The sequence below is a fragment of the Cygnus atratus genome, chromosome 4 (assembly GCF_013377495.2).
Source record: "Cygnus atratus isolate AKBS03 ecotype Queensland, Australia chromosome 4, CAtr_DNAZoo_HiC_assembly, whole genome shotgun sequence".
NCBI classification, from domain to species: domain Eukaryota; kingdom Metazoa; phylum Chordata; class Aves; order Anseriformes; family Anatidae; genus Cygnus; species Cygnus atratus.
This window is the reverse complement of record NC_066365.1, coordinates 11,585,816-11,603,602: the sequence shown is the minus strand read 5'-3', so window position 1 is coordinate 11,603,602 and position 17,787 is coordinate 11,585,816. Positions and strand designations below refer to the sequence as shown.

The 17,787-nt window shown below is 44.6% G+C and overlaps 1 protein-coding gene across 6 annotated transcripts in view; it reads right to left on the bottom strand.

The window, feature by feature from the left end:
- Window positions 1–1,011: 1,011 nt before the first annotated feature.
- GPRIN3 (GPRIN family member 3) overlaps window positions 1,012–17,787 on the bottom strand; it is a 32,423-nt gene continuing 15,647 nt past the window's right edge. For 5 of the 6 annotated variants that reach the window (XM_050710456.1, XM_050710455.1, XM_035540400.2 and 2 more), the window contains one exon: window positions 1,012–7,042. In XM_050710456.1, coding sequence (XP_050566413.1) covers window positions 4,645–6,936 — 2,292 coding nt within the window. In that variant the 5' untranslated portion in view covers window positions 6,937–7,042 and the 3' untranslated portion in view covers window positions 1,012–4,644. The remainder of the gene's footprint in view (window positions 7,043–17,787) is intronic. The other variant, XM_035540411.2, reaches the window with a different exon arrangement.

Here is a 17,787-nt window from a genome sequence, read left to right as displayed (position 1 = left end):
GAAAACACTGACCACTCATAGAAGCATCACACAGTGACTAAAAAAAAATAAATGAGCAAAGTCTGAGATGCTACTAAAACAGGAAAAAAAAAAAAGGTTACAAGAGGCTTTGTATTACTCCAGGCCATGGAGCTTGATGAACAGTTCTCTCATTCAGAGCCACCATCTCCATAAGCTGCCTGTGAAAGGTTTACTCTTCCTCGGTAACCTTCTGCATTCATTTTTAACAGGTGTAAAGAGATAGACATGGAATAAGGCAATGGAAAATCAGCCTAATAAACTAATATAAATTTTACTTTTATGCTTATACAATCTGCGCTAAGTAATAAAATGCTGATGTGGTAGACTCCACCAAATTTCCAAACTGAAAACCAATAGCATCACAAAGAAATCTCCCATCAACTTCAACACTAATTTTCATTTGCATTTCCGCTTCCAACTTTAACATTTCAAAGCAGTCATGACTTTCAAGACAAAACTTAGCATTATCTTTAGAGCATATATTCACTTTTTCTGAATCCCTTGAAGGTACTTCTCCAAACAGTGCATTTTACAAGCTCTTATGTGACAGTAGTGGTAATAAACTGAGGCTGTTCACCTACTGGTATCACCAGCTAGTTTCTCAAACCAGTTTTGTTGAATGGTATTTGGATATATCTATACACACCAGCAAAATATACAGCCTTCAGAAATGTTCATTTTCCTAAAAAACGTGGATCACCAAGAACATGAAAAATGTGTGAGGTCAGAATGAAGAAGTGGGGACAACTGCAAAATTTTAGTAAAACAGTGGCTTTATGGACATAGGAATAGAAATATCCTCGTGAAGAACCTACATCACCTACGTTTTAGTTTTCATTTGGTCCTTTCTTCCTCATTTTTCTCAGCAATTCTTTCCTATACTTTCAAAGGGAGGTTTCCTACCTCTGAAATAGGGAAGTCAGGTATTTTCCTCCTTGTCTCCAGATCTTTCCTCATTTTTGTTTTTTTTTTTCTTTTTTTTTTTTCTTTCTGAGCCCACATGAAATCTGGGGCCATGCTGCAAACTGCCTGCAACAAGTCTCTCCTTCAATTCATATTGGAAACATTGAAATATAGATTTGCATTCCTATTAACTGTTCTGGTTTTGGTTCTGGCCACACCAATCTCCCCAGAAGATGCACTGACAGAGTTTCTCTGACAATAAGCTTGTTTCCACAATTTCTCATCTTCCACCAAACTGAATTTTGATTTTTTGAAGCTTCCAACACACCGAGTTACTTCAGCTGTCTGGGCTGCAACACAGCTCCTTTGTTTTTATTTTTCCTCGAACAGATTTACTCTTGGAAATGACAAAGTAACTTCTGTTTTGAGCCCTCTTTTTATTATCCCAAATGGATTTCCTGGGTTGTTAACCACTGAACCAACACTCTGTGGTGCTGACTCACAGGGCAGGGAAAAAGAAGAGGATGAAGGCACGTGGATCACCTCCCCCCTGTCCTCTGCCGTACAGTAACTTCTATTTTTGACACTGATGTGACACCAAGAACAGTCTTTCTTGGCTGCTAAAGGACTATTCACACACACATTTGCTAATTGCTACCCAAAACATATTTTCCTTCTGGTGAAACATGCATCATCCCTCCGAGGATTCACATAAATCATCTAAACATTGTATGCACGAGAAAGCACAAATTGCCAGTGGAAAGCTAGCAGGTTGCCTACAGTCTGCACTAACAGGGCAAAGTGAAAACATAAAATATTTCACATGAGGTGTGCTGGTGATTACTGACTCATTTTTTGTGTTTTTGGCACAATATTGTTTGGCTGTGAATGCACGCCTGCAGGAGCTCTATGCCCACAAGACAGTGTTGCTGACGTGTTGCAGGTTGTCTGTGCATGAGTATTTTCACAGAACACAACACCACAACACTCTGCTGAGCACCGTGGTGTATCCAGCTACGCCCACGCAGTTATTTAGATGCATCCAGTTGGTAATCTACCCACCAGCGTTTTGCTGTACATCAGTATTGGTGAAATTTCCCTGGAAGAAAGGTTGGTGGGAGTGGACCAGCTGGTGCAGACTCGCAGCTGGGAGCAGCTGCAGGGTACCTGGAGATCTCTGGTTCCTCGTGAAGAAGTGTTAATTGCAGTGCTCACTCATTGCTAAGTCCAGTTTGGCCTCCATAAAGCCATTCATACCCATATTGTAGAAACATTTAGGAGCGCTTGAGCTAAAGGATAAAGTTCATGGAAATCGCTGAGTGCATGATATCCATTTATTCTCCTCGGGAAGAATATGACAATCCATTTATATATTCAGACAAGACACATTTGTAAAGGGACAATTCAGAGCAAGCTTGCAATGAGGAGGGCAGTGGAGGGAGGGATGCGAGCTCAGTCAAGGGACATGGTTTCACAGGAGGACAGGCTGGGCAGCAGCTAAAGATGGAGCTGGCAGAAGGGAGGTGAAGGTGTAGGAAGGAGCTGCGCGAAGCCTTGGACCTGGACAGGAGACAGCAAACACCACAGAAAACTCTGGGAACCTCTTCATGGTTGACACAGACACAACGTGGTAAGAGACACCGAACTTGTCAACTAACCTTACCTAATGGTGCTGCCGAGATTAATCCCACACAAAATTTCACAGGAAACTCACATCTCAGACACTGCTAGGAAGGTAACGAAAACAGCAGTACTAACAACAACAAAAAAAAGACGGGAGACTTTCCTCCTGGTAGGCAGACATGGGAAGACACTATCTGATATGGTATTTCAGATTCACCCGTTCAGCATCAAGCGGCAGACAACTTGAAATAATGTACAGACATGGAATGAGGAGGTGCCATAAAACTCCAAATATATACCAGAGGAAAAGTAGGAGTCAATTAGGAGTAACAAGCATAGGGGCAACAACTTTCATTGAAGTAGGTTGAAATATTGTCCATTAAAGAAACCTTACAGTATTTTACCTCCTAACTGGGGAAAAAAATTGCCCTGAAACAGCTGCTTTGAAAGCTTGGCAGTCAATACACTCAAAAAGTCTGGCCTCCTAAATACAAGTGGACCACCTCACGGCTGCTTCATAGAAAAAGAGAAAAGAAAGAATATTCATGTTTGTTTACACTGTGTTGTAAGATCTACAGAGTAAATTGGATGTGTGGTACTACAGACAGAAATAAATTATCATCATGATTTATGAAAAATCTTTAATGGAATAAAAGTAACTCCTATTTAACTTAGCACTCGGCAGGATTACAATATCCAAATCCCTGGTGCTTTGCAGGATTGAAAAATAAACTTTCTATAAACTGCAGGAGTTCCCCAGCCTACCATAAACACTAGTGGACAGAATGAAAAGCTAGTGAGAAACATTTCCCAGGTTGAAAAATGTTGTTAAGCTGAGAAATGTGACAAATGTACATTTGAGACATTATTGTATATCACACTTCTGGAGAAACAGTCACTAAGCTACCTTTTATTGGCAGATGCTACAACTTCTCTAACATTAGAAATACAGTAAAGATTGTCTCAAGATTTCAATACTTCTGTAAAGTAAACATTTCAAGTTAACAATACAACGATTTATAATATAGAGAACGTTTGGTAAAACAAGATATGCACAGGCTAAATAAATGGTATTAAGTTTATGAAAGGCAGCGAGAAAAGCACCAATATACTGAAGAAAAAAAAAAGGAGCAGATTCAGATAAGGGCTTAAAAAGTCAGAGCAGTGTAACACAGTAGACATGTAGGCTCATGGACCTAGGTGCACAGCACAGCCTGCTCCTACATTAAAACATCACCGTGCATCTCTAGAGAGAGAAAAAAGACCCACACCACTTAAAAAAAGTGTTTTACAGGAGCAGCATTCAGCACTTCTGGAGGCTGCTGAGAGCCTGAGCTGGTGTGTCACTGTTCCAGGAGACCTGGCTGCGTGTCCTCTCGTGGCTGGCCTCATCTGCAGGCATTGCCTGCTTGCACACACCTTGCACACTCCTCTCTCACCTCCCCTTCCAGCCATCAAAATCCTATTTACTCAACTTCTTCTCCCAAAGAGAGTTCTTCAGCCCTGATCCTCACTCTTTCCTTCATTCTCCATTTCAAGGGGAAAAGAAGAACTGTCTCACTCAGGCTCACCTAAAAACTGTGCGCCACTGCATCAACAGTTCATAACCTTTTTACAGACTTGCCTCAGTGTGGGTAACTTAAACATAAGGAAAGTTGTCTCACTTTACAGCTCGGTTAAACAGCTGTTTAACCTTAGTTTCACCTCATCCAGCTTCCCCCAGCCTATCCCTCTGCATAAGACCTTTTGATGCATACCAGTGATTTCCGACAATGATCCTGATAATCCCTCTGCTTCTTGCTTTATCAGAAGATGCTGTTCTCCCTGCCACAAGGTGGCAATGCAAATTTGTGCTTTTGCTAACTGCCTAGCTTCTCATCTGACGCTGGACGGGATGGGGGCACCATGTGGAAATACACCAGCTGTGGCAATGACGAAGGCATGATGGAGTGAGTGGCTACTCAGAAAACAAAGGGCAATAATTTCCACTGTTGCTGCACTGCAACCCCAATAACACAACTGAACAGCAGGACTTGAGACTTGATGGGAAGGATTCTCACTACCACTGCAGATATCCACCCACCCCTGCGGACCACTTCAGTCTAACACAGATGACGGAGCAGGTCGGACACAGCAATTGGGACGCCTAAAATTCTGCAGCATGGACTGGAATATGTTATGCTGCCTCCCTTTCAGTTTCTTATTTGAGGATGTGTCTGAGGAAATGGATTTCCGGTTCTGACTGTTCTGAGCCCGGATCAGTTTCTCATGTTCCCGGATTTGTCTCTGTAAGTGGTTCTGGATAGCGATTCCCAAGGACTCAGGGTCGAGGGAAGCACCGTAGACCTCCCACGTCATGCCTTGCTCATCCCAGACAACATCTCTAACGTGCTTGGATTGCTTCACCTGCACTTTTGCCTCCATGGCAGAGGCGGGCTGCTTCTTGTTTTCCCCACGGTTTGGCAAGGCCTGAACCGAAGAAGGAACAGCTGCAGCATGAAGCTCACGCTTGGACTCCTTGGCTTGCTGGGGAGCTGCCGAAGCCTCCAGGAGAGGGGTGACATGTCCAGAGCTCCAGCTCGGAGCAGCCACTGCTCCCACCGGCAGAGCCTGCCTGCTGGCCGTTGGAGTCGGCCTCATCTCACCCTGGCCTCCGCTCTGCTCCTTCTCACCCACCTCCTCCGAGCAAGCCTTTCCACTGACGGGCTCTCTGCTAGTATTTACCCCTCCCTGGGCATCAAGCACCATCAAGTTTTCTTCCTTTGCTTTTACCCCAGATTGAGGAATCGCCTCCACTTCGTTCGCACCCTTACATGGCATTGGTTTTTGCTCAGAGCTGCCCAGGGCCTCATTCTGCTTAGTTTCACTCTGCATGTTACAGAGTGAAGGTAACTGGCTGCTTCCCACATCATGCACGAGACACTGCACCTTGCTCTCAGTTCTGGTAGCAGACATGACATTTATTTCACTGGCAGCAGACCGTGCTGCGGGTTGATTACTGGGGCTGATGGCAAGCTGCTGGGCAGGCACTGACTTTGACAGGGCCGCAGCATCTGTCGGCAGCGCAGGAGCATCCTCACCGCTGCTGGCTGGACCTGTCCCTTCAGTATTATCCACAGGTGTACCTCGGGAGGTGACAGCTGCAGGGGAGAAGGGGACGGTGGGTTCTGCATTGTCTGCTGAGCCTGGGGACACTGCATCAGGTGGGACAGCAGGCAGCCCGACAGGCTGGCTTTGGGCTGTAGCAGCCACAGCCGTAACAACAGTCAATTTTGACACTGTACCAGGAGAACATGGGGGCTTCTGCTGTGAGGAGCAGCTGTTAGCAAGTTTGGACTGGCTCAGCCCCCCACTGCCTTGGTAAATGATGTGCAGTTCTTCCTTCTCCTCTGGAGGAGGGTTCCCTTTTAAGAAGGCAGCGAGGATGCTGGGGCTGGTGGAAGCTGATTTATTCTCCACAGTAGCTACGGCCTGAACCTCGGCATCTCGCCACGTTCTGCTTGCTGCTTCCTGAGTTAAAGAGCTGCTCTCCGACTGAACCGTCATCGTACCTGTTTCTCTGAATTTGGAGAGCTGGGTTGGGCCCGAGCTCCCCGGCTCAGTGTCTGCATCACATATGGGATGTGTGCCCTCACAGCTGAGCTGGGCTGGGGCCACGCTGCTCTGCGTCATCTCAGTCTGATCAGCAGGACACAGCTGCTCAGGACCTGCAGACCCGCTTTTTGCCACCACAGCTGCCTGTGGATCTCTCCCAGCATCGGTGGCAGTGTCCCTGTCCCTCACCGGAGAGGCAGGCTGGCAGGCAGCAGCGTCAGCTTCTGCTCCCCCCTCTTTTCTCTCTCTTTGCAGAAGGCTTGTCTGAGAGGTGAGACACGACTCGTTATCCCTGGCCGGGCTGCCCGGAGACGAACACTGCAACACCTGGAGAGCTGGCTGCTCCTCAGTCCCCTGAGGTTTCAAGGCAGAGTCCTCCACCTGCGCCAGGGGGCTTGCTTTCGCCTGGCCACCCTGCACAAACTGCCGGGAGCTCTGGGGAGCTGGCATCATGTCTGGCCCGCACCCTGCCGCATCCACCGCTGGGGCTGGCCCTACTGCTGTCAGACACCCCTCCACAGCCTGGCTGGAGAGCCTGCGAAGAAGCACAGCTTGCTGGTTAACATCCTCCTTGCAGCACGCCTCCTGCCTCTGGGTGCTGGTGCGCTTCAGGCTGCAGGTGCGAGCGGCTGCGGAGCCTGGTATGGAGCAGGGGAAGCCATTGCTGGCCCTCTCTTCAGCAGCAACTTTGGGCTGGTGTTTAGCAGGCAGCAGGTCCCCTGGGCGGTCCTTCTCCTCGGGAGGGGCAGCTAGGGAGAGCTCGGCAGGTCCCAGGGGATGTGGTACAGTCCCCATGGACTGCCTCAGGGATGCAGCTCACTGTCAGCTCCTCCTTAGAGGGCCCTCGCAGGGTGGCGGGTCCAACTGGGCAGGCTTCCAGCAACAGTTCTGTATAGCTAATCTGTCAATGAAAGAAACACAGTGTAAGCTGTATTCAGTTTTAAGAATAAAAAGTACAAAATATATTTATTTTATGGCTTGGAGAGAAATACTTGCAGGTAAGGGGGAAAGTGAAGCACCCAGTTCTGCTTAAAAATCACATAAAAGACACAGATTTCAGGAATGTCCCAATTCCAAGGTCTGGATGGAGAAGACGACACTAGGGACAAAACAATAACAGCTGCCCTGCCATGGATACATTAATGAAAACATAATGACATAACAAGAAGGAGTGTAAAACAAGAAATACAAACAAAGCGGGAAGAACAGGAAGGGGAGCAGGCTGTGTCTGGTAGTTTGAGGGGAAAATACACAGCAACAAGAGGTCAGAAAATAAACTGATAAAACCCTGTGTCAAGTCACCTGTGGAAGGTGATTGAGCAGCTGCTGACTTGCCTGTTGTGCGTACACGAAAATAAGACACGATTCCCACGGGACTCCCCTGTGACATGAGTGATCCCACCACTTTGCTGCCCACTGGTGTCCCCTTCCTCTCACGGAGAGCCCTTCCTTCCCTCCACCACCAGCAAGGAAATGCTGACACGGGTCAGTTCAGCCTAACGCGCACGGAGTTTACCTCACTGGTAAAAGGAATATGGAGGAAAGACAACCTGCTGGATAGCACAGACGAACACCAAGAGAAGCTACTGTGCCTTGAAACTATGGAGCGATGCACGCACTTACAGCTTTCACATTTAGGTTCTTTGAAATAACTGCAAAGAAGCCTGCTTGGTCAATAAACACAGGCACAGATGATCTTGAAATTAGTTTATGAAGAGGTGACATGAAATTGGAGGGGAAAACATAGCTGCACCACCTGCACTACTGAACAGGAGGGGCCCAAAGCAGCAGTGAACGCCACAGCCAGCGAAACAGCGGGGAAGAATTTTAAGCAGGTGGAGCAGAGTTATCCAGGTTGAAACCTGGCCAGAACTGTAGAGAAACCGTGACTTCAAGCAGGAGGTGACCTCAAAAACCTGCTTCTTCACTGGGGTTTTCAAAAGGACTCAGCACTGCCCAGTTCAGGTCCTGCTAAAGGTCAACAGCTTGGTCTCTGTCAGTGCCAGAAGAGCAGCGGTGACCGGCGATTAAGTCCCACTCCACTCTTATTGCAGGCTACCTATGCTAGCTGAAAAGCTTCTTTTAAAAGCTTTCCACAGCTCATGCTGTCAGCAAAACACCGGCGTGAGACTTGGGAGACACTCCTAACATTTAGCTTTATGTTAAGCAGAGGGACGGTGCTGGGAAAATTACCTTTGTGTCCATGTCTCTGCAGGCACACAGCGGGGTCTCCTTTGCAAAATGACTTGGGAGATGCTGCTGGCAGGAGCTGTGATGTCCCAGACCCTCCCTACCCACTGACAGTATCACTATTAGACCTCTCCCAAAAGGGTAGATCCCTACCCTTCTCCTCTCTTTCAACCATAACGGCGGTGCTATAACTTTCTCAGTTTCTGTAAGATTCACCCTAAATTTCAGCACCTCAGGGTACGTAGAAAGAATGACAGGAGAAAAGTGCTCAACAAGAGGAGAATTGAAAAGAATACAGACAACCTATTTTTTTTCTAAGAAAAGGAAAACCCTGCAACTTATTACTTATTCATTAAACTTTATGTCTTCCGGATATTAATAATTCATTATTTTTTTTATACTGTATCTTTGGGCTCTCTCCAACCACAGATACACAGAGCCTGCTGCGTTAAGTCAGCCCTGATAAGCTGTGATCCTGCCCCTGAAGGAAACTGAGCTGCAATCTGTGGTCACAGCCGTGTGTCACTCCAAAGTGGGTCTCCTCCAAGGCTAACGATGGCTGAGCTTTTTGAGACGCACTGAGTTTATGGAAACTAGATTGCAAATCTGCACAACTTTGTGACTGCTTACAAGATGTCTGCTTCATTTTGTGCTCACTTTAATGCCAGTTAGTAGAGTCCTGAAGAGGAGAGCCATTCCAAGTTCCTGCTGTTGTACCATGACCGAACGTCTAATAACCGTGTGCAGAGGAGCAGATGGCTTTGGACATCTGTTTTCTAAACTCTGGTACTCTCTGCTTTTCCAAGTATCAGTGCAAACTAAACTTGCATATACAATTGGGCAGGTCACATTTTTTTTAATAATGGAACAAAACCAAACCGAGATCTTAAGATGTGACATACTGCTTGGTGAAAGTTTCGGAACAAAAAAAAAAAAAAGAAGGCAGAGCAAATCTGCTTGGCTCTTCGCTATATGAAAACCGCTAAAAGAGCAGCACCCAAAATCCAGTGCTCTCGATGGAAACAGATTGCTTGTGTCATCACATGAAAATCCTACAGCAGCACTGATGCCAGCACAGGTCTGCGTGCTGGCAGTCAGAAGCAGCTGTGAAAGGCACTCTGAACAACGGAGCACTGTCCTTAACTCAAACCCGCTCAATGATGGAACAATTCCTCATTTTTCAACTAAGTAAATTAGTTCTGACCTGAACTCCCACACGAATCCCCACATCTGCTTAGTGTCTCTTCAGCGGTGTCACCAGAAAGTGTGTTCAAGAAAGTTTATTTTTGAAGCCTACATTTAGATGCCACAAGTGCTAATTAAAAGTGATTCTGCTACTTAGCCCTAAACATGTCATGCCAAGAGGGGAAATTCTGCCCCAATAAACCCACACAGCCCTGTTCTGAGATATGGGATAACAGAGCATAACCCAGACATTGCACTTGACCCCTAAACACAGGGTGGGGGGCCAGGTCATTCCCCTGCATGGGACCAGCTTGAAAATGCATTAATTTATGAGAATATATATTTAAATACTTCTTTGTTGCCACAGTCATGGGAACTATCTTATTGCTAGACTCTTTATTAAGATAGTCCGATGACAGGAGCCAATGGCACTGTAGTAGTCTAAATAAATGTGGTAATTTTTGACAATGTTTTCTCAAAAATTAATAAAAATCAGAACACAATTCTTATGCAAGAGAAAAGCTGCAAAACCAGCTAATTACAGTATCGGAAAGGGATTTTTATTATTCCTAGGAGTGAAGAACAATGCTGAGACCTGTGGGCACAGTGTACACACACTACTCAACTGTCAAGTCAGTAAGGATTCAAACCAACAAGCAACACTGACTGCAAGCAAATACCTAGAAGAAAAAAGAAAGAAAAAAAGAAAAAAAAAATACAAAACTTAGTGGCCAGCCAAAACACATGTCAAAACAAATTAAGATCGCTGGTGAATGTTGCAAGTGTTGTATGCCTGACCTGGAGCAATCATCCCAAATTTTCTTTCATAAGGAGGCAAAATTAATATCTCCCCAAAGGTCAAAATCATTCTTTTAATAATAAGAACAGATTTTTGACATGAATACAACTCTCCTACATCATAATCATTCAGACCACATTTGTCTGCCTGACTGTGTCAATCTTATCTCAATGTAGAATTTTTCTGGACCTTTGCAACAAGTTTTTAATTTAACAGTGTCTATGTTCAGCTTGTATGGCCTGGCAGGGTCCCTGCATGGCCAGCAGACCTTCACACACTCGTGTCACTGAGCACGTTTTCTTTATGTGCTTAAAGAGAAAAACAAAAGCGAGCAAAGGAAAAACCCTAAGAAGTTTCCAGGCAACTTAATGTTATTAACCTCAAGCTACAATGAGAAGAAACTCCTATTTATTTTGGTAACACCTTCCCCAGTAGAACAATATTACAAATTTCCCTCTCACTGCTTACTGGAACGTCAACAAAACTAGAATGTCTGCAATTTACTAAAAACAAAAAACAAAAACAAAAACAGAAAACAAACAAACCAACCCCCCAAAACAAACAAACAAACAAAAAACCCAAACAATCAAACAAGAAATTTCTAGGAAATTCCAGCATAAGATTCTGACTACCATTTCCTCTGGAAAAATTGTGAAAATCTGCAAAAGCGCACATAAGACTACCAGCATCTCCAACTACCCTCAATTTTAAAAATAGTTTAGAAATGAATAATGAAAAACAAATAAAATCCAGCTCCCAAACAAATCAAGTGCCCACTCCCTAATCTAGACTCTCATCAGCTTTCCAGTCATTGAGACCTACATTCTTTGAGCCCTTTATTTGGCCTTGTCTCTATAAACGAAAGAACTAAATATTTATTCTTAAAATTTCTAATCTTGTCCTATGGTTTCTCAAATTATTATGAAAATCATCGTAGAACTGCACAGGTTAATGCTGCAGATGAACACCTGCTAAAGTGGGAATTCAGCCTCCCTTCTTGTCTCCTAATCTGAGGAAAAAACAAATGGAACACTAACTCATATTAGACCACTGAATAGATAGATCACGAAGCACATTTCTTTAAATTTTATATATACACAGGCACATGCATCCTTCCAATTTTGCACTTTCTTCTTTTTTTTTTTTCATTTTTTCTAGCTCTTTATTCTGTTCTCTGTAAAACGTTGTGGCTTTTTCCTTTTAGTGTCAAAGGGTCTTAGCTATTCCATTCATGAAAAATTTGCTTAATGGGTTATTTCCTCCTAATTATCTGTAAAAGATAAAATTGCCTTTTAATATTCATTAAAACACAAAAGAGGTGGCCCAAAGATATATAGAAGATATAACCAGCTTCCATCTCTCAGCATGCTTTGGGATGCTGAAAGGGGACAGGACCTTACATGGGGATGCAAGAGGGGATGCACACAGACACCTTGTGTACATGTGGTTCCCATAAAAGGTAGGGTTGGGATTTCAAGGAGAGGGTGCATAACTCCCATTTTGCAGTCTTTTGTCCAAAACACAAAGGCAAATGGTCAGAAAGTAAGAACTGAAGTCCCACTTCCCTTTCTGCAGCGGGGGACAACACCTGGTATTGCAGGTGGTGCAAGAGCATCACTCTTTCTGTGACCTCATTTGTGGAAAGATTATCGCACTCCCACCACCACCACAAGTGTGTCACACCCAGCACAAGGCTATTTATTGTCTGCTGTGCTTGCTGTTGTATGAAGGTCACACCAAGCCAGCTCAGAGCTTTGTTTGTCTCTATTACATCTGCCTTGAGGACAGAAACTGGGCAAGATGTGATAGTGGCATGTATCACATTTGCACATTCGCTATTCTGTTCCCCTAAAAGGCTGACTGGTAAGTTGCACACCTCTAGAAGGAGGGAAGACAGCTCAGCCTGGCGGGCCATGGAGCAAATGATGGAAAAAGCTGAGAAGGAGCTAGACGTGGAAGCCCCTTCAGATGCCCCACAGGGAGCATCCAGCCGGGCACCAAGGGCAACAGGAAGGATGTCCCAGGGACCAGAGAGGATAAGGAAAGGCCTCTTGCAACTCAGAAGCCTTTGGTCTGGCTGCACAGACTCTTATCTTGCCTATTTATTTTTATTTTTCTCCATATTGAAAGTTACATTTCTAATTCACGAGTTCCTAATTCTAAGTGTCTGGGGTTTTATTCTGAAAGGTTTTCAGTCTCGATCTTGTTGGTGGCAGGGAAGTTTGCTTTAGAAAAACTCCACAACCACTTGAAACTCTGGCCAGCCTCAAGTCCTGGCACACAAACATACCCTGATCTCCTTCTGCTCACCCAGTTCCTGACGATCAGGAGGGTAAGGATTTTCTAAACTGAAGGACACACTTTAATCACTATTGGAAATTAATGCACATTTGTTTATTAAACCCCAACATTACCAACAAAAAACTACCAACAAAACCACATGAACAGCCCCGGGGAAAAAACAGCTCCTGCCAGGGCTCTCCCAGAGCAGACTGACCTCTTCACAAAGCCTCGAGCACTCTTCCTCCTGAGCACAAGGTATGAGCACCTGCGGCACCTAGTGGGTCTGGCAGCACAGGTGCCAAGACACTATGATGAAAAGTGGAAAAAACAGAGGAAAAATGGGATATGAATCCAAAGGAAACACAGAGAAAATACTGAAGAAAAGCATCAGGCTCTGCTTGTGCTTGCTTTGTGATGGTAATAAACACAGGAAAACTAGGTGAAAAATTAAGGTGAGGATGTGGTTAAATACCACTGCCATTTTTTTTTTTCCAGAAAGAGATGGCTGCCAATCAGACCAACAGCCACTAGAAGTTTAGCCGAGGGAGATTTTATACACACTAAAGAAATACATTTTTCTGGTTGTTGACTCCTCTCATCTTGCATCTCCAGGCCAGGTGTTGACTTTAACTTTGCACAGTGTGGAGCATGGGAGCTCTGCTTCAGGAGAGCAAAGCCCAGCTTAACCTGTTGCCCACAACCTACAAACGAGGACACGGGTTAAGTGAGTCCCACCAGATGGAGTGGTGGTCTCTAGACCTAGCCCAAAGCAAGGCAGACTGCTTTGCATCTTTCTTCATTTAAAATAAAATATTTTTTCACCGCAGCATGCAGATACCATTGCCAGATTTTGTTTCTGCAGGTAGCTATTGCTTTTTTTCCCCCTCTATAAATCTATGGTCCCTGTACTCTCTAAACTCTTGCTGAACTCCTGGTGGTCCAGAAAGTGCTGTGCCCAGATGGCTGCAGAAGAGGCTAACAGAGATTGGACCTCTCTTAAGTACTCTCTAGTACTTAGCAGTGAGTACAAAGGATTGCCCATCTATAATTTTAATTCTGCAGTGTTTATCCTAGTTTAGAAGCAAGCATCAGTCACAGCAGCCTTAGCATGACCTCCAAATTGCCAGAGAATATGGTACTGTAAACTGGCTCAGACTTCACTCCTGTTTTCACTTTGCTCGTAATCTCTGTCAGTCAAAAATCGTATTGGAAGAGATGCAAGTTTAGGTTTCTTTACCCTGATACAGCTACAGTGACCTTCCCTCAAAGGCACCCCAGCACTGAACTGCAAGGCTGGGCTGGCTGCTCTGAAGAGGACACTTTCTCCAGCCACCTTTCTCCGGCCACAGCCAAAGGCTGGTACGCACCATGGTGGTGCTGAGAGAACAGCTTGTTTTCATGGGAATAACGCCAAAGTGGCTACAGATTTATGGGGACACCACAATTTTGCAGAACTCTGTCAAGTTTTCAGAAGGAAATGGTTGCTTTGCATTCAAACACTTCAAACCAGTTAAAAACAATATTTATAAATGTTAAAAAATACAGCCTTGAGTAGTGTACTGGGAATCAGCACTTGGAAAGGATTTTGAATGTCCCGATTTAAATTAAGGATTTTGGCATCTTCTGTGGCTCTTGAAGTTTTGAGTCCTTCAAAGTCCACCTCCTTCTCACGGATTGAAAGCCTTTTCTGGGGGAGGCTGCGCCACTCACACTATCACAGGCCTCCAGGAACTCCCAAAACTGCCCCACAAAGGGTGGGTCCAGCAGGACGGACCAGCAGGAGGGCTGGGTGCCAGCTGCCTTTCCAGGAAAGCAGCCCTCTTCTGTCCCATCCCGAGCTCATCTTCCACAAGTGCCACTCCATGTCCTCCTCCCCCTCCACCCCATCCCCTCTCTGCCCCACTGCCTGTCCTGCCTCCGTACTCCCTGTATATACCCTAACATAATATATATACATACATATATATATATATAACCTGATATAAAATTCCCCCGATGAAAAACAGGCTCGCTACAGAGTACCGCCAAGAGCCTGGCAGCCTTCCTCCTCCAAGGTGAAAAGGAAGGAGAAATGGCTCTGTGAAAACAGCCAAACCAAACAGCAGCGACCCTAGCTGGCAGCCAGCTCTAACAGTTACATAAAGCATGGCTGTGATCCCAGCTCATAAGCTGGGTCACTCTAGAGGGGACACGACATGTTGACAAAAGCCACAGGGCTATATGCTTTTGTTGTTGTTGTTATTTTTTTTAAATGGCATGTTGTTATGTTTAACCTCATTATTTATCAGAGCATTTTTAAAATTTCTGTGCCTGATGCTGGAGGTGACTTTTAAGGAAGTTGCTGCCTGACTTCAAGGGTAAGCCGTACTTCAAGAGGAACGTATGCCTGCACGCTCCTGACGCACACACATGTGGAAGGAAACCAGAAGTCTGCTGTCCACATCAGGTAGGTGACTACATTTCACATAGCTCATGTCACATTAGGTTTCTTCAGCTTATTATTGAATAACAAGACAGTGGTGTTTGAAGGTTACCAGGAGGGTTGTATGAACCCTCCAAGCACCACTTCCACCTTTGATGTGGAAAGCAAGAACACTGCCCGTCATACAAGGGGGAATTTCAGTCCTTATATGTGCTGCTATCTTTTTCTGCCTGGTAAAACTACAGTGAAACCTAACCCCTCATTAATGCATTTCATACAACTGAATGCCTTTGAACATCAACCATCGACAAACAAAAGCAATGTTTTTTGAGAGAACAGTTTAACAATAGCTAATGATAAATCTCCTTTTCCTACACAGTAATGCCAATGTGACTTCATTTTAAAGCAGAACAATCATCTTCAGAGATGAAGGCATAGTGCTGGCTTAGTGCCCATACAATTCTTGCTTTCTCTGCTAAGAGTCCCAGTCAACTAGTGACAGCTGTGATGGTGCAGTTTACACGGACATATGTCTACTGTGAGCTGGACCAAAACCAAACCCACATTTTGTGCAGCTAAGAAAATCTAGCTGCTGCTAAGTAGGCCTGACTTGGACAGGGTGGCTCTATGGGACAAAGGATGTTACCTGACATGTTTTCAGTTCCTTGAATGCAAATTTCCACAGTTTCATCACAACCTTTCCCATAAGATCATTCCCCCAGCACACTGCATGCAAACACCATTCGTGTGGCAGAAGCAGCTCTAGTAGTGGTGGTAGCACTCCCATTAATTAGGCCTGACTTGATGCTGACGAACCATACATATTGGTGCTCAGAGAAGTGTGTTGTGGCAGCATTGTTACATTACCAACCTATCAGGGAAGGAAATTTTGCCTCGGTAAGCCTACAGGAGGAGGAATGTTTTTTTGTGTAAAGTAAGAGCCAACTACAACTTTTTAACTCCTGAGAAATTATGCTCTCCTCATATATCATCTTATTTTAATGAAGACACTGGGCTCAACATTAGAAAAGAGAATAGATCTCTACATAACAGGCACCCAGCAAAGGACGTATCCATATCCCAATACTTACAAGTATTGTCCTAATGGAAAAGAACTACTCCAAGTGGCATGTAATTAGAGAAGAAGGATGCAGAGTGTAACCATTCATTACAGTAACAAAAATTTGCTGTGGCATGTGATTAACCTAAGAAAGGCATGATGATGATCTCACCATGTGTACTCTTGCCTCCTGGCTTTAAGAAACACAACTAACGTGAATAAAGAGGCTGGCAGCTGAAACAACTGTCACTGTGGCTCTTTTAAAAAGTTAAAAATATCTTCCCTTCTTCCTGCCTCCACCTCAGTACTTGCTTCCTGTTTCTTCAAGTTCTCTCTCTGCCACGCTGCTTACTGCCATTGACAATAAGCACGGTAAAAGGGACAAAACAACCTCCTTGGTAAACTGCTTCCTGCTAAACACCTTCTCAAGAAACATAAGAGGAAGCAGAGTGTGCTACAACCACTTTTTGTCTGATGTGCTGAGGCTCTGCAGGAAGCCAAACCGTGGCAGGCTGGAAGCCATCGGTGTTCAGAGATAAAATCGGAGCAATCCACTGGCGTGTATATAACACTAGCAAATGCTCCTTTGAGGGCAGTGACACAAACCTGTACATTCAGTCAAGGACTCCAACCTGCTCACCTCAGTCACAAGAGCTTACAGTATGACTGTAAGTGAGGCCGTTACAGGAAAGCTCTTGTCTTCCTGTTACAGGAAAAGCTGCTGTCTTAGTCTCAAACTCCTTTCTTTTTCTTTACCTGAGGCTATACACTTTATTTTGAACTTTGACCCTGGTGGAATTGGATCAAACCAGAGACAAGCGTGAGATAGCCTCATTCATTATTATTCATTGTTATTATTATTATTCATTATTATTATTGTAACTGACTGCATGTGGGACATGGAGAGGGTAGGAAGCCAACCAACCAAGGATGGGATAACACATGTTAAATGGCTCCTTGCAATGCCTGGGAAAACAACGTTTGTCATTGTTCTTTATATCAAAAAAAAGACGGAACAGCTTAACAGCATACACAACGGTGCATCTATAAGGGCTTCCAACCACCTAACCCTAATGAAGGCAAATACTAGATAAGAACATGTTGGGAAACCTTACACCTATAACTCACACCACGTTTTCTTCCATCTCCACCCAGAGCTGACAGATGGTGTTAAAAAACACATCTAAGAAAACCTCCCAGATTACAGTGACTACCACCGTGGCATATCCGATCAGGTAAAATTGAGGGGAAAATGTTGTTCTGGCTCTTACCTTGAAAAAAAAGGTGGTTTGGTACCAATACCAACTCTGTATTGGTAAAAATAGACCCCAACCTCACTAACTTTGAGTCCTGAAATTCACTGTATGACCAGAGAGCTCTTCAAGACAAAGAAGTTCTTAAGTCTTCTTCATCTATCATGTGGATGTGCTTGAACAAAGAAACCGTAGTGATTTCCGTGGGTTAAGAAGCCAACTCATTCACAAAGTCAACACCCCAGCCTTTCTGCAGCAAAGCAAAGCACCAACAGCTGTGCTGTACAATGGCCTATTTTGGGAATAGCTTGTTATATGTAGTCTATCCCACAGGTGTCTGATGGTAATAGCTTTTCAGAATTGCTCTTGCAGCCAACACAGGTGCGTAAAAATCTCTCATACTTCACAATTTCAGGAACCATCCTCCTTTCTCCTATTAGATTTGTCCCCTAAC